General features: G+C 39.7%; 4 protein-coding genes across 6 annotated transcripts; 1 reads left to right on the forward strand and 3 right to left on the reverse strand.

Moving 5' to 3' along the window:
* Positions 1-299: 299 nt before the first annotated feature.
* Positions 300-5898, reverse strand: LOC140785589 (lysine--tRNA ligase-like). 2 transcript variants are annotated; one of them, XM_073133497.1, is made up of 17 exons: positions 5703-5898; positions 5563-5641; positions 5369-5437; positions 5083-5248; positions 4893-4986; positions 4415-4500; positions 3865-3983; positions 3662-3742; positions 2867-2992; positions 2501-2783; positions 2326-2422; positions 2077-2233; positions 1609-1752; positions 1464-1532; positions 1220-1363; positions 1066-1117; positions 300-587 (listed from the first exon to the last, which is right to left on the reverse strand). In XM_073133497.1, exons 1-17 carry the CDS (start codon positions 5771-5773, stop codon positions 583-585), a joined length of 1842 nt encoding a protein of 613 aa, XP_072989598.1. In that variant the 5' UTR covers positions 5774-5898; the 3' UTR covers positions 300-582. The 2 variants fall into 2 exon arrangements, with proteins under 2 accessions (XP_072989598.1, XP_072989597.1); XM_073133496.1 differs by having other exon boundaries at positions 300-933; positions 5703-5864.
* Positions 5899-6463: 565 nt separating this feature from the next.
* Positions 6464-10787, reverse strand: LOC140785486 (probable glucuronosyltransferase Os03g0107900). Of its 2 annotated transcripts, XM_073133322.1 has the most exons (8): positions 10347-10783; positions 9700-9846; positions 9501-9565; positions 9294-9363; positions 8210-8431; positions 7393-7536; positions 7010-7145; positions 6464-6923 (listed from the first exon to the last, which is right to left on the reverse strand). In XM_073133322.1, exons 1-8 carry the CDS (start codon positions 10722-10724, stop codon positions 6694-6696), a joined length of 1392 nt encoding a protein of 463 aa, XP_072989423.1. In that variant the 5' UTR covers positions 10725-10783; the 3' UTR covers positions 6464-6693. The 2 variants fall into 2 exon arrangements, with proteins under 2 accessions (XP_072989423.1, XP_072989424.1); XM_073133323.1 differs by lacking the exon at positions 7393-7536 and having other exon boundaries at positions 10347-10787.
* A 1637-nt stretch (positions 10788-12424) lies between these two features.
* On the forward strand, positions 12425-13138 carry LOC140787223 (pectinesterase inhibitor 28-like). The gene has a single exon (XM_073136030.1). The coding sequence runs from the start codon at positions 12448-12450 to the stop codon at positions 12970-12972; it is 525 nt and encodes a 174-aa protein (XP_072992131.1). The 5' UTR covers positions 12425-12447; the 3' UTR covers positions 12973-13138.
* A 944-nt stretch (positions 13139-14082) lies between these two features.
* LOC140787076 (uncharacterized) lies at positions 14083-14826 on the reverse strand. The gene has a single exon (XM_073135829.1). It carries the CDS (start codon positions 14809-14811, stop codon positions 14218-14220), a length of 594 nt encoding a protein of 197 aa, XP_072991930.1. The 5' UTR covers positions 14812-14826; the 3' UTR covers positions 14083-14217.
* Positions 14827-15127: the final 301 nt, after the last annotated feature.

Here is a 15127-nt window from a genome sequence, read left to right on the forward strand (position 1 = left end):
GAGAAGAGAAGTATGAAACGGTTTAGCCCGTGGAAGGTGATTTCACGCGGGAAGGGAAGTTAATTTGCCAAGAGTTAGCTCATAGCGCTAGAGCAGCAATCAAGAGAGTACGAGGCAATAATGCAGCGCCTTTCAGAAAATGAAATTTCGTTCCTTTTGCGTTGCTTTCTGATCAACGGTTTGGATTTTTTTATTTATTTATTTTTATTTTGAGGGACAAACGGTTTGGTCGTTTTTGTATAGTGAGAGTTCTCCTTGAAGGAGACAATTGATATCCAACACAAAAAACCTTTCTCTGGTTTGGGCATAAGGAGATTATCTATTTTCTAAGCTAGCTAACAATAAGCAGCACTTTTACTGGAACATAATGTTGAACAATATGAATGTAACAGCCGACAACAAATTTCAGCACATATATGAACTGTTGTGTAAGAAGCAAAAAAAAAATTCCCTCCCTGGAAAAGAATGGAAGAACACCAAAGGAAACTTGCAGTGAAGATCAATTTTCAACAACCAAGAAATACTCTTCCCATAGTTATCTGATTTAGAAATTCGGTGCCATACTTGATTGCTGATCAGCAACTATGCTGCAAAAACCAATCTCTGTTTTAGATAACTAATATATGATGCGTAATAGTTGCAAAGGAAATCTTGTAACAAGCTAATACAGTGATATAACTTCAACTATAGCTTTGGCGCAAATCTCTCCCCAGGAGTTGGATGACTTTTAACAGATAAAATCATAGCATTACATAAGATCCTACAAGCAAAAACTCCTGCCTCAAGTAAGAAGTGTGTTACCACAGTTGCTACCAGACTGTCACTACAACTTGACCAATAGCAAGACAGCTTATGCTTTCAAACATAGCTTTTAATGCACATATTTCAACGTAGGATTTGGGTGACTTTCAGGACTAGCTTTAGATGCAAATCCTACAAACAAATTTTCTCAACTCAAAAAATAGCTGGAAACAAAGAGCATATTCTCTCAACTACATTCAAGAGATCCGATGATAAGAATTCTCTTCCATATTCACAAAAGAGTACAACTATAATTTCAATTACCTTTAGAAGAAGGATCATCTTGAGGCTTCATGGCAGGAAATAGGAGGACTTCCTGCAGCCACATAGTACGGTTATTTGCACAAAGTTATTTGATAATTCAGGGAGCTTATAAATAAACAAAACAAAACTAACTATTATAAAAGCAGCAGTAAACCTTTATGTTCTGTGAATCTGTAAACAGCATTGTCAGGCGATCAATCCCCAAGCCCCAACCCCCAGTTGGGGGCAAGCCATATTCAAGAGCAGTCACAAAAGTTTCATCTAAAGCCATTGCCTCATCATCACCAGATTGTCGGTCCTGCAACCAGAACATTTAGTTAAAATTGGACTTGTTGATTATGCTGCCTACACCTGGATATTTTCTGAGAAACAACAATTCTATTTCTATATCATCATACCTTCAGCTGTGAAGCAAAACGTTCACGCTGTACAACGGGATCATTTAATTCAGTGTATGCATTGCACACCTGAAAGAGACAGAATGACGACATTAGTTATGATCAGGGTTGGACCTAATATAACAGTACTGAATTGAATTGAGACCTCATGCTTGTTCATAAACAGTTCAAAACGCTCTGTCAATCCAGGCCTTGATCTATGCCACTTTGCCAATGGACTCATTATCTCTGGGTGATTAATAATGAAGGTGGGGTTCACACATGTCTCCTCCAGGAAATGCCCTACAAGCTGTAATCAATATAAATATAAAAAAGGATAACTCATAGTCTGTTACTACCAAACCGAATAGCAGAACACATTTGATGAAATTATTTAGAGAACTCTATGGTCAAAGTTTACCTATTCCAACAAAAGAAAACTGTCCAGAGAATAACAGAACAGTAATACAGAGACAACGAATCACATTTAATAAACTTCCACGGGTATTATTTCATTTCTTTCCAATAGTCTTGCTGCGCTCATGCAATGAACCCAATCCAAGTAGAAAAGTTAATTTGCTAGTTCTCAACTTCTGAGTTGCGGAAGAAATAATATCACAACTATGAGACTAACCTTGTCTAACAGTCTTGCAGTTGTCTGAGGAGGAGGGCACTTGACATCAAACTTTGCACATGCATCTATTAAGTACTTGTTTGCAACTTCGCTAGAAAGATCTTTTGGAATACTGAGATTTGCCATAGATTCCAGTCCTTCAATCATGTCAATCCGTCTGATTTAATGGCAATCAATTATTTATTTCTTAAGATCACGATAGGAAGAAGTTAACCAAATCAACTGAACCGCAAAATGGAAGAGGTGTACCTGAAGGGAGGAGTAAAATCAATCTCTATTGGATCTTTGTCTACCCCATTTGCATGATATTTTATTTTATAACCACCTGTTAGTTCCTTGACCATTCCTGTTCAAGGATGCCAAAGAATTCAACTAATACTTACAACAATCAGCATCTACAATATTTCAGTATAGTTGTACTTACCAGATAACATCTGTTCTGTAAGTGTCATCAGGTCATTATAATCTGCAAATGCCATGTAAAATTCACAAGTAGTGAATTCAGGATTGTGAGTCAAATCAATCCCCTCATTTCGAAATTGCTTTCCAATTTCATAAACACGATTCAACCCGCCGACAACCAATTCCTTCAAGTAAAGTTCAGGAGCAATCCGCATGTACAACTTCATGTTCAATTCATTGTGATGGGTAACAAACGGCTTTGCAGCCGCTCCACCAGCAATCATATTCATCATAGGAGTCTCCACCTGCAAGTGTGCAAAGAGATGTATACAAATATATACGAGCATGCTTACAACATTCATTCATACATGTTGGGCAAGGGAGGGACCTCAAGAAAACCAAGATTGTCGAGGAAACTTCGGATATAAGAAATGATCCTTGCTCGAGTCTTAAATATTTGCCTAACTTCATGATTTAACATCAGATCCAGATATCTTTGACGATAACGTGTCTCCTATAATGACAGAAAGAAAATGCTCCAGTAAATTTAATAAAAAGAAATAATTAGTTAACCAGTTCTTAACCAAACATTGTCAAGAACTGCAAATAATTGAAAAAAGAATGCACTATATTTTAAGATGAGAATGTGATCTGTACTAAGGCAATTAAACGTCATTAGTGATTAAATTACTAAGAAAAACTACAGGAAAGTGAAATATCATGCAAAAGAACAAAAATCAGATGCCTGCAGCTCTCATATCAGCAAATATATTCCAAGATGTTATACAGGGTTAGTATTCAACAGATATTTATAAAAAAAATTCTCAAATGAAGTGATTAGATTCGCAGGATTGAAATGAATAATATGTGGCAGTAAGAGAGGAAAAAACTATGTTGCTTTACTAAGTGAAGACGAGCAACTGCTTCCTGTACCCTCCATCACAATGAACCCCAGATCACTTACTAGTTATCCTCTCTATTCTAGTCATCCTTTTTCTACTTTATAACCAATCTTTTCTAAAACAAACCACTGGTCATGTTGTCTCTTTTGCTCAATTGACTTGATTTCGTCTTAAGTTATTGACACATGTAACCCATGCACTCTAATCCAGTTAATTTATCAGGGAAGCTCGGAAGAAAACATGCTTAACAAGCTTTTCTAGTTAAATCATCATTTACAGACCTGATCTTTCAAAACATATGTTTCAGGGTTCCTCGTCGTTCCTGGAAGCCAAATATCAGATTTTGGTCTCCCTTCATCTTTCTGTGCTTGTAACAATTTGTGAAAGGAAACAACAAGAACAAGAACAAAAACAAAAACATGAGCCAAACAATAAAGACAGAATAAAATCATAGTACTTCTTTTCTCTGTCCCTATTTATTCACCTTCAAGGAACCAGAAACAACACCAGGGCCAGCTTTTTGCCTTGGCATCATGTGAAGACATGGTGATAAGACAACAAACTTCTTTGGGAAAATGCTCAACTCTCCTCTCTTACTCTTACCTGTAACATAGAAAGTTAACATAACTCCACATTCAAACAGGAAAATTTTCCATTCAAAGTTCTTTGAAGTTGATTGAACATAAAGTAACCCTGCATAATTTGTTAAATTGAATAGCCCAGCCAAGATGATCTAGCCTCCTGCCACCCTTCATTGTACTGACAGCTGGGGAGTTTTTAAAGCGGGTGGTGTAATTTTTTCTTTGCTTGCCCAGAAAAACTGGATCAATTCTTTTTTTCTCTTTTTCAGCCACACACATTCCATGAAAGTCCCTACTATGCACTTTTACTCTAAAATTTTATTTGTTCATAATTTATCGAGGCAACCTAATAAGTAAATCTGATAATTGCCAGGTTGTACCAAGTATGAAGCAGTATAATAGCAAACGAAAATGAAACTATGATAACTTAAGAATGTATTCTAACTCACTAACCTGGGTAACCAGTTATGCCAACAATATCACCACGTTTAACACTTGCATGATATCTCGAGAATTCAACTTCATCCAAGTCCGAATCCCTATTTAACCATTCAAAAGGCAAGGTCAACAAATTTCACACACAAAAAGTAATTTGAGGTATTGTTTTCCAATTGAGTCCCTTTTCCAAAGTAAGACAACAAGGGAACTACAAATCAGATGCCTTTTGGTCCATTAGATGCATATGTGGTGAAACCTCAAATACCTTATTTTATCCCGAGATCCACGTAAGATCAAACTTAACCAGTTTCTTATAGGGACAGATAGCATACACTACTATTCATCTTCTAGTGCTTATATAAAGAAAATTGACTCTACAAGAAAAAAAGAAGAAGCAATGCGTAATTAATTCTAGCATCTTCGTGCACAGTAAAATATATAGACATTTCCAAGAAAAGAGGCTACAAGATGACTTCATTTTAGTGATAGGTACCTGGCATCAGCCATCACTTGAACTTTAGCACCACCACCATGTAGATCGTAAAAGTAAAGCTTCGACGAAGAAGTTCTCTTGTTCATTATCCTCCCTGACAAGGATGAAAGCCATATTAAAAACAACATGCTCAGGTGAAGCATGCAAAACTTCCCCATTCAACATCACTGTTCCATAAAACAACAACCACCTGCTACGCTAACTTCAACTTCCTTAAGGTGTTCCCCATCGCTCAAGTTTCCATATTTCTCCACATAATCTACAATGGAGATTGCCACGTGAAACTTATGAGGATACGGGTTAACTCCCGACTCCTTCAGAGAGCCAAGAACCTTGAGCCTATTGTTATAGTATTGCTGCAACGACAACCAAATCAAATAAGAAAGAGCCACTGCAACAAAGAACACGATTACATCTCGTTTTCTCCCATTATTAACAATAACAACAACAAAGAAAAGATTCGATTCAAAACAAACCGTAGGGTCCATGTCTTCGTCATCGGCAGCAGACAGCTTCTGAGACTGCGGTTTCGCTGCATCGGCAGCCTGAAAAAGGCATGAATTCAGATACCCAAACAATACATGGGATCGATTTAGTTTGTAAACACATGAAAAGAAGCAAAATGCGGGATTTTGATGGAGGAACGAGACTGGACAGGATAGAAAGGGACCTTCTTCTTGAGGTTCTCTTCTTCCTTCTTTCGCTTCTCCTCTTCCTTCTGCTTCTTCTTTTGTTCCTTCTTGAGAGCGCTGAAAGAGAGAAAGGCAGTGAGAGAGAGAGAGAGAGAGAGAGAGAGAGAGCAGAAAATACTTCTTGCTCGGGGCTTCAGTTGTGGAGAGAGCTGCGATGCTCTCCGCTGCCGCTTCTACTCCATCCGCCATTGGAGAGGAGAGAGAACAGCGCAGGCGAATGTGGGGGAAGGGAGGGGAAAGGAGAGGGTTTTGTGGGGGCAAGGCGTTTGGGAAGCGATGATTAACGGTCTGGATCGAGTAAAAGAGATTGTTATGTTAATGCATATATGCCCCCCCAAATAATAGTGTATTTATTCTTCTTAAAATTTCATTTCTCATGGTTGGTTGCTAATAAAGTTTTCTTGCGTTAGTTTCCAGAGTTTTATATAATTACTGCGGTAATTCAAAACTCATCCAAATTCTTTGCACAACAGTGTATATATCCTTTGTTCGATATCTGCTAGACATGTTGTTTGAGAACTCATCCGCATTATGCTTATAATGACCCACACTTACGCGTTCATGTGTATATGATTTCCAAAGTCCATCCACCTCGGTCTTTGGATCTCATAGCTGCTTGGCCTCCAAATGTGCACAAAATTAAAAAGCATTCATGATCAAGAATCCAAGATGAGGCAGAAGAGTAGAAATAAAAGACATTAGACCTGTAAAAATATTATGATATAGTTGTCCCCATGCAGGATCGAAATACTGACCTTCAGTTTTACAAGGTTGACGCTATACTACAGAGTTCAAAGAAAAATTGTATCCAGACGACAGTGAAATTCTCAGATCAAAACCAAAGCTTAGAAGATAGCTAGTGCAGAAATAACTTAACAATTAAAAACCAGAGAAATATTAGATTCTCCTATTTACTTTTTATAGAATCATGCTTCCTGACGTAGTTTTTTTCTCAAACAAGGAACGGGTAAAGCAGGTCCCCAAAAATATTGTACATAGAGCTCTCTCTCTCTCTCAAAAATCAAAGAAAATATCATGGATGTATACAGCTTCATGCATAAAACAGGATTAGAATAATGCAACAAAATCATTTGCCAGTCTGAAATATCTCATGGCAAAGGAACAGGTGTTCTCCAATTGTGGAACTCAATCAAATCTCGATTGACAATTGAACGATTATGAAGCCAAAATGTTTCTGCAGACTGATGAAACTGCCTGACCTTTCTCTGCAACTCCCACAAGATTCCTACCATGGCCGAGCATGGCTCTGTTTCTGGGGCATAAACCCATAGGCATCTCACCTCTCTGCCACGAGCTATCATCCCCTCAATCATTTCATCTGAATTTGTACAAAATCTGGTATCAAGTTGGCACAACAATAGCAGCACGAAAATTGAAATGCTAAGTGGAACATAAGAAACTTACCAGGTATGGATTCTAGGTACTCAAGAAGTTGAGTGTTTATGCGCGTTGATGGCCACTTAATTGATATCTGAGTGTAGTCAACCACATTCTGAAAAGGTAGCTCAGCTTTATCTGATAAGATGACTGGCACACATTCCTGTCATCCACATCATTAGAGGTCAAGGCTGGCCAGGGCGTATACATCAAACTCGGCATAAAACTTATAAAATTGAACATATGTAGCACATAAAATTCTGTGCAGACTTATAAATAGAGTTGGATTACACATGTTGTCGCCTCTGTCCGTGAGTTTCGTGTGTGCACCTGTCTGTCTTTGTATTTGTGTATGTGTATATGCACACAGAGAGAGAGAGAGAGAGAGAGAGAGAGAGAGAGAGAGAGACCACAAAATAAGCTTCATAAAAGCGAAGTGTCCATGATGACTCGCCACGTGGAGCAAGGCAAAACTTTGCATTCCTCAAGTGATTGAAGTACTCAATCCTTCCAAGTTTGTCAGGTCCACTAAACTTCAATTCTGGAGATTCCAACTGTTTATAAAATCAGTATCGATGCAGTCTGAAGGAATGAAAGTATAATGTTATGAGATAGAATTGATGCAAATTGAATTCTTTTTTACACATTTTCATATTAATTTATAAGAATGAATATATGTGCTACCAAAGATTAGCCAGTGATTTAATCTATTACACCCTTTATTAAATAAACTTTTTATATCTATGTATATTAACATCCTTTAACCTTGCTAAAATCAATATATCGAAAAACTATTATTTATTTTACTTGCTTCTAAAGTGCACATGTGATAATATTAAGATACAGTTCTGCGCCTTCTGCCCTTTGAAATCATGCCAACAATTATCAGCAAATCAATGAGCACTATTTACTGAAGAGAGGAGATTTAATGAAGTATGTAAGAAACATTCAAGCGTATGAACATTATTCTCCCAACATCTTAGATATTTGATCTATAAAATTCATGCCACTATCATGATTCTAACATTCCAAATTTTTTAACTTCTTTGATATTCACAGGACCAAGAAAATAAGTTCTCTTCCAGTACTTGCTGTTTCTCTGTGTTAACATCTATTTATTTAAGAAAGAACATTTCATCAGCATGCATCATCCACAGTAAGTAGGCCACAATTGTCCTAGAGAGAGAGAGAGAAAGGGGTGGGGGGAAACAATGAGGAATAGCTAACCTTGTCAGGGTACTGCTTAGCAAGTTCCACTAACTGGAGACGACCAACCTTTCCTTGGGCACGTCCTAGATAATTTGCCAAATACTTCCTATTTGATAAAGGGATTGGTTGAACTATTCTGGATCCATGAAACTTAGTCATCCCATCATCAACATTCCCAGGGATGACAATATCTTTCCATGTATTAAAAGCACTTGTATCCCGTTTATCTGTGCGGTCACCCTGTACAAATGAACAACCAAATATTTAAAAAAAGTTTCCTTGAACAAACGCTTAGAGCACATGGCAGGCAAAGTTTCAAGCAATCTGTAATTCAACCATAATATGTGCAAATGAATAAGCTTGAAGGATATAAATACCATGCTATAGATGGTGCAACCATATCACAAATGGAACTATGTTTAGTTTTCAAATGGATACTAGTAGACATCATGTAGCTATGCCCATCAGCTGAAATAAATTGCATGGTTGTAGTATGTACAATACAGTGATACACTATGATACTAGCTAGGAATAATATGGGAGCTCCAGTTGCAGGCTACTTGTAGCAATGTAAATGAGGTTGTGTGTACACTGGAAGAAACCAGAACAGCATTATGCAAACTTGCAAGCTGGATGCATAAATCTAGAATATGAGAAATTTGCATGGTAGTCTTTTTACCATTTAACAGCACGGAAGGTCTTATGTCTTAACTCAAAACCTTCTTCATCATTTAGCTCTACCTACACTTCCTCTATTTTTGGATCGTGTCGAGTATCTTATAAGTGGTTCCATCCTTACGCTCCTCTAACCAAAGTTGCAATTTCAACATATCTACTGCAAGGAAAATCATATGGCTGACAGGCTAAGAGAACACCAGAAATCATCGATCTTTTTTCTTATATATAATTTTTCCTTGTAAAGTAAGGTCTTTAAAGAATTCTTTCAATTTTTGTATAGAGATTAACCAGCACTCCTATTGAATATCTGGACCTTACGTAACTTTTCGTGGTAATATATCATGATTTCAGAGAGAAAATTATTGATAAAGGAAATAGCCTATTTCAAGGTTCATTAAGCATAGAAGAGCCATGAAAATAGTACCTCTGGAGTAAGGATGATAGATCGGTTCAAAAATACTGCCCAGGAACGAAATAAGTGAGCACCAGCACCACTGCATTTGTCAAAAAATTGTTGCATTTAAGTAACTAAAAGTGAACATACAAGATCAAACTTGAGAGGATAATATATAATATGTGAACGGCAGGAAATTATTAGGAATATTCATATTAAAAGTGGATAATATGATACCTAGGGAAGACAAAAATATGATCACGTCCACCTGAATAACGGAAATATGGCATTTGACTCAGAACCTAAGTTTCAAAAGAAAAACTATGAGCAGGCAGAACACAAAGTGCTTTGAAAAACAATTGTAAGAACCTTTCAGCATCTTGTTGACAGTAAGAAATTGATGTCAGATAGACAGAAAAACACAATCATGTTTTACCTTTACATACGTCTGATTGATCTCCTTATCATTCAACCCTCCCATCATTCTAACACATTTAACATATGAAGGAACAAAGAATAAATCTGCCTCATCCTTATGCAGTGTCCGGAACCTTGACTTGAGAAGTAGCCGATGAATCTTAACCTAATTAAGAATGCAAACAAAAAGGAAAACAGACTAAGAAATAAAACACACAAGATCAAAACTTCTTTACAACCATCAACAGAATCCAATGGGCGGAAAATATCATGAAACTGAGTAATATAAGCTTAATCGTTCATAAGCAGGAATTTTGACCAACCTATTGTTAACTGTCGGTGAGTTAATTTAAGCTACTTATACACAGAGCATTACAATATCAAAGCGATGGTTCCTTAGCTGAACTATTTGATAATCTCAACATGAGGAATTCAATACTAAGAGAGCGAATCATTGTAACAAGCTTTGATCCTCCCGAAATGTACCATGAATCGTGATACCACATTTAGAAATATTTCTACAAATGTCACGCTAAAATTTCAATTTACCTTCAGATAACCTATTTCCGGATCGAACAATTCTAGTAACCTATTGTTAAACCCTAAATGTTCTAGCACAAGAAATTTATCACGCGAGAGTAACAAGAAACCAAGAACTGGAAGCACCTGGGTACCCCACTGACCCTTGATGCAGGATTCTGGGGAGATTCGGCCGTCCCTCCCGCGCATCAGCTCGCGGAGTCCGTCGATCTCGGCGTCGTCGTAGACGTAGATCTTGAGGTCGAGGCGGGAGCCGTAGCCACGCGAGGGCCACGTGAGGGAGCTGGAGGAGTCGAAGAGCATGGAGTATGAGGAGGAGGACGAGGAGGAGAGGAACGGGGGGGAGGAGTGGGGAAGGAGAAAGCGGTCGAGGGAGCGAGTGATAAGGAAGGTGACGGCGACGAGGGCGAGGGCGCCGATCTGGTGGGCCCGGGTACACGGCGGCGGGTGGTGGTAGCCGCCGACCCCGCCCCCGGAGAAGGAGAAAGGGCTCCGGCTTCGCATTCTTGCGGAGGAGGAGACAGAGAAATAAGCTCGGCGATCGCAGGAGAAGAGAGCAGTGCTTGTTATATGCGAAGGTAGTTTGAGAGGAGGAGTAGAATAATATTTTCGGTTTGAAGGGGAAAATAATTATAAAAGGTGAGCGAATAATTTACTCATAAGCATATCCAAATAATTATTAGGCTTCTAAATCCTTTAATCCTTTCCCATCAAAAGTTTGGGCAGAAGGTTAAATAATGGATAGAGTTACTTACTCCAAGACCCATTTTTAAGTATTATATATTTTAATATAAATCCACTCATTTACTTTTTTATAAAGAAAAACATAATAGTATTAATAAAAAAACATCAACTAAATATTTGTTCTTAATTTTGTTCTCTTTCTTTTTTTTAAATAATATTAAAACAGTCTTTAAAACACCTAAGATTAACTTTTTTTCATTAAAAAAATCAAATGGCAAGCACCTAAATAAATAAATAGAGCTATAAAAAATTTAGTATCTACTGTAATTAGAAAGTATTCCTAATAAATACCAAGCTTTTGGTTATGATTAAGAATTCTCTCCAATATGAACGTTACCCGATGAACATAGTAAAGATCAAAATAACCTCTTAGTTAGTCTAAAATAAGATTACACAATGACAATCAAAACATTATGTTTACTGGCTGTCACAAACTTCGCCCCAAAGATCACGAGAGATCTTTTTTTATTTGAACCGAAGGTAGAGGATATCTAAACCACTAAACTTTTCTTTTTTATATAAAGATATTTATGCTACACTAAGCTTTTAACTACCTAGTCTAGACTTTAAATTATATGCCTCGTCGAATAATTGTTCCGAACTAAATGCTACTAATATTTGTTTAACTATATTACTCCAAGCTAACCGTACTATTAAGTCATCAACTAAATTCGAGTCAAGCCACCAAACTATCAAATAATTTATCTGTAATATTATTTAGAGTTAGAGTCCAACTCATAACTTACTTAGAGTTTATTGGTAAGCTGCTAAACTTCCACTAGGCATCTAGTTTTGAGTCTTAAACAAGGATTACTCTCGAACCATCTATTCTCCTCTCATTCAATACATCCACAGGTGCATCACGACTTACGAGGTGGTGTTAACCGCGCAAGCGGGTCGGATAAAACCAAGACCAATTAGTGCCGATCAGATTTGGATCCATTCACGTGCCAACTACGCCATCTGACAAAATAAATAAATAAATAAAAAGGAAAAAAAAGGAGAAAGAAAGAAGACAAGGAGTAAGCCCATTCTTGGGCCAGTCACGTGATACCACGCGACAACGAGCCCAAACAAGCAGCGTGACAAGTCTCACAAGACATCCGCGACATCCTCTGTGTACCTGGCTGCAGAAATATACTACATCCTGTGGGTATTTGGTAAATTCAAACCGATTATTAATATTAAAATTCCCCTGTTGTAAATAATATAGGTAAATACCAGAGATAAAACACACTTTTAGATTAGATTACTCTTTTGTACTCCTATATTTACGGCTCCTTATTTACAATTATTTGTAACATTTCTTCACCTGTATGCATCCTTAGATATACCACACTTCATGAAATTCCTGTATTAGACAATGCAGCAAATCCGCTATTAAATAATCCCATGCATGCACCTCCATCAAAACCTAGCCCTACCAACCCTACCACCTCTCCCTCTGTCTCTAAGATTATTCGTTTCTCTCACTATTACATCCATGGCTTCCATTTTCCGCTTCGTCTTCTTCCTCTTGCTTACAATCTTCTTCCCAGTCCAGTCCTCTTCCACTAGCCTGCTCCAAAAAACGTGCAACGCTACCACCTACTACGACTTCTGCCTCGCCTCCCTTGCCTCGAAACCCGAGAGCTCCAAGGCCGACGTGAGGGGCCTCTCAGCCATCGCCGTCGGCATCGCTGTCGCCAACGCCACCAGCACCTCCTCCTTCACCTCCTCTCTCGCCAACGCGATCGCCGACCCCTCGCTGCGCGCCGTCCTCCGCACGTGTGCTGCCAAGTATGCCAACGCCCGCGAGGCGCTGCGGTCGTCGCTGGATGCGCTGGCGGCGGAGTCGTACGACTACGCGTTCGTCCACGTGAGCGCGGCGGCGGAGTACCCAAGCGTTTGCCACGTGCTGTTCCGGCAGGTGCCGCGGCTGGTGTACCCGCCGGAGTTGGCGAGGCGGGAGGAGGCGTTGGAGCACCTGTGTACGATTGCGTTGGATATCATCACGCTTCTTGGGTGAAGAGATGATTTAGTAGTTACTAATAAGTGATGATGAGAAGAGATGAAATTAATTTCTGTCCTTATATTTGACGTTCTTTGAGATCGACTGCATTAGCAGTCGGATTAGGTCTTGCTTTTCTTAAGAAGTTGGATTAAATGGATGCCTGATGAAATGTTTAAAGTAATCCAGTAATATGCTACCAAATATGAAGAATTTGTTGTCCAGTGGAAATAAGTTAAAAAAAAAATCACCTCGTTAATTATCCATGACATTGAGTGGTTGGAGTAGTAATGTAAACAGAGCGTGACGGTTTCGATTTAGACTCAGTTCCAAATTCATTTTAAGCACTACCTTTTGTATAGGCTTGGCTCCACTCAACTCAGGTCGAGCCAAGCCCAAGCCTTAAATAAGCCACAGTCTTTAAGCTTGTCCATCATTTGCTCTTCCACCTCCGTCGTGTCAAAATTCTATTGGCCCAAAACAAGCAAGGCAAATCCCGAGGAGAAATTGACGCTAGAGTCCTCGTTTTCTTAGTCGAGGCAGGTTGGGTCTAGGTCAAACACGACGTTGCACATGTCGTCGAAGGCGAAGCATTTCGGTACGTAGTACGTCTGGCGGGGTTGGATCTCGTGCTAGACGCAGCGCATGACGAAGGAGCGAAGAGATTGTGTATTGAAGTTGAAGCTGGTAGTGTTGTGCTGGAGTCGATCGCCATTGTCACCGTTGTAGTTGAATATGTCGCGGCTTAGGAAGCCGTGGAGATTGGTGACGAAGTGAGAGCCCTTGAAGTAGTTGTCGAAGGGGACATGGAGCACGTCCTCGCCATTGGCCAGGTTGGTGGTGATTACGCTGTGGACGCCGCCAGGGCGGTGGAAGACGAAGGTTTTGGGGAGATGAAGATGTTGGACGCCGCAAGGGAGGATGCGAACCAGTCGGCTGTTTTACTATCTAGCCATTGGAGAAGAAGGAGAAGGGGATTTGGGGGAAGAATAAGAATTGGTTGTAGGCCAGTTGTGGGGATAAGATTAGAGATGTAGGATTTTTGCTAGTTTAAGGAGATACATGAGTCATTAGATCTCTTGAAGTATAAGATGTGTCACGAAATTAGAAGTTGTGAGAAGAATCATATCAGTAACTAACGGGGTGCAATATTAAACGTACATTAACCCGTTAAGCGCTCTTATTCACGTCACTGATGAATTAGACATGCAACTAATAACGTTGCAACTCATACATATAGAAGAAGTCTTGCATGCATGCGAGCTATATACCAGCAATGACGTGACCGACTCCATCAGTTGAGCGCGGTGGCTCCACCGCTCGCTCGCTGCGGGAGGCTTCGCCGACCATTTCATTCTTCTTGATCACTTCTTGTACTTTGAGATCCTCGTCAACCGATAGGATGACCACTTGCTGTCCATGTGGGCCGGGCACAACGGCCTCGTCGATGTGGACGTGCTCCTCGACATTCACGACCTCCACCTCTTCCACCATCCCCTTCTTCTTCTTCCTCTTGACGAAGCAGCATACCGCGGCGGCGAGGAAAGCTAGGAAGAGAACGCCACCGAGCGAGACGAACACGATGATGATGACCGTGTGGTGGGGGCTCGGTGGTGGTGGTGGGGGAGGGACTAATGGTGATGCAGGAGGCGGCGGCGGTGGATGAGGGAGAGGAACTGGTGGCGGTGGCGCCATCTTTCGCGGCGGCGGCGGAGGAGGGCGAGGAATTGGTGGTGGTGGTGGAGGTGGTGCCATCTTTCGGGGTGGCGTGAATGGAGGTAGCTTTGGAGGTGGATTAGGTGGAGAGAAGAAGGGATAGTCGACGTAGTTTTGAGGGGAGTGGAGGGAATTGGCCATTAATGTGGTATAGAGAAAGATGGAGAATACGGTGTGGGTGAGCATGAGTATTTGTAATGATGGGGTAAGAAGAGATGGAATTAGAATACAAATTTAAATGACTTGGCTCCCATGCTAAGGCTTTGCAAGGGTTGCTTCCAAACAATTCTTGTGTTGCTTGGAATGAGGAGGAGAGCCTACTTGGAACTAAAAAGGTTGGATCTAGCATTAAGAGAGACTTTTAGAGCTTAATATGTTACTCTTTATAAGAATCATAACCCAAATTGAATTACATTGTTGACAATTATAGGCCGATAAAGAAAGCATCCATGTCTCT

The sequence above is a fragment of the Typha latifolia genome, chromosome 4 (genome assembly GCF_019914945.1).
Source record: "Typha latifolia isolate L0001 chromosome 4, TyphaL0001v2, whole genome shotgun sequence".
NCBI classification, from domain to species: domain Eukaryota; kingdom Viridiplantae; phylum Streptophyta; class Magnoliopsida; order Poales; family Typhaceae; genus Typha; species Typha latifolia.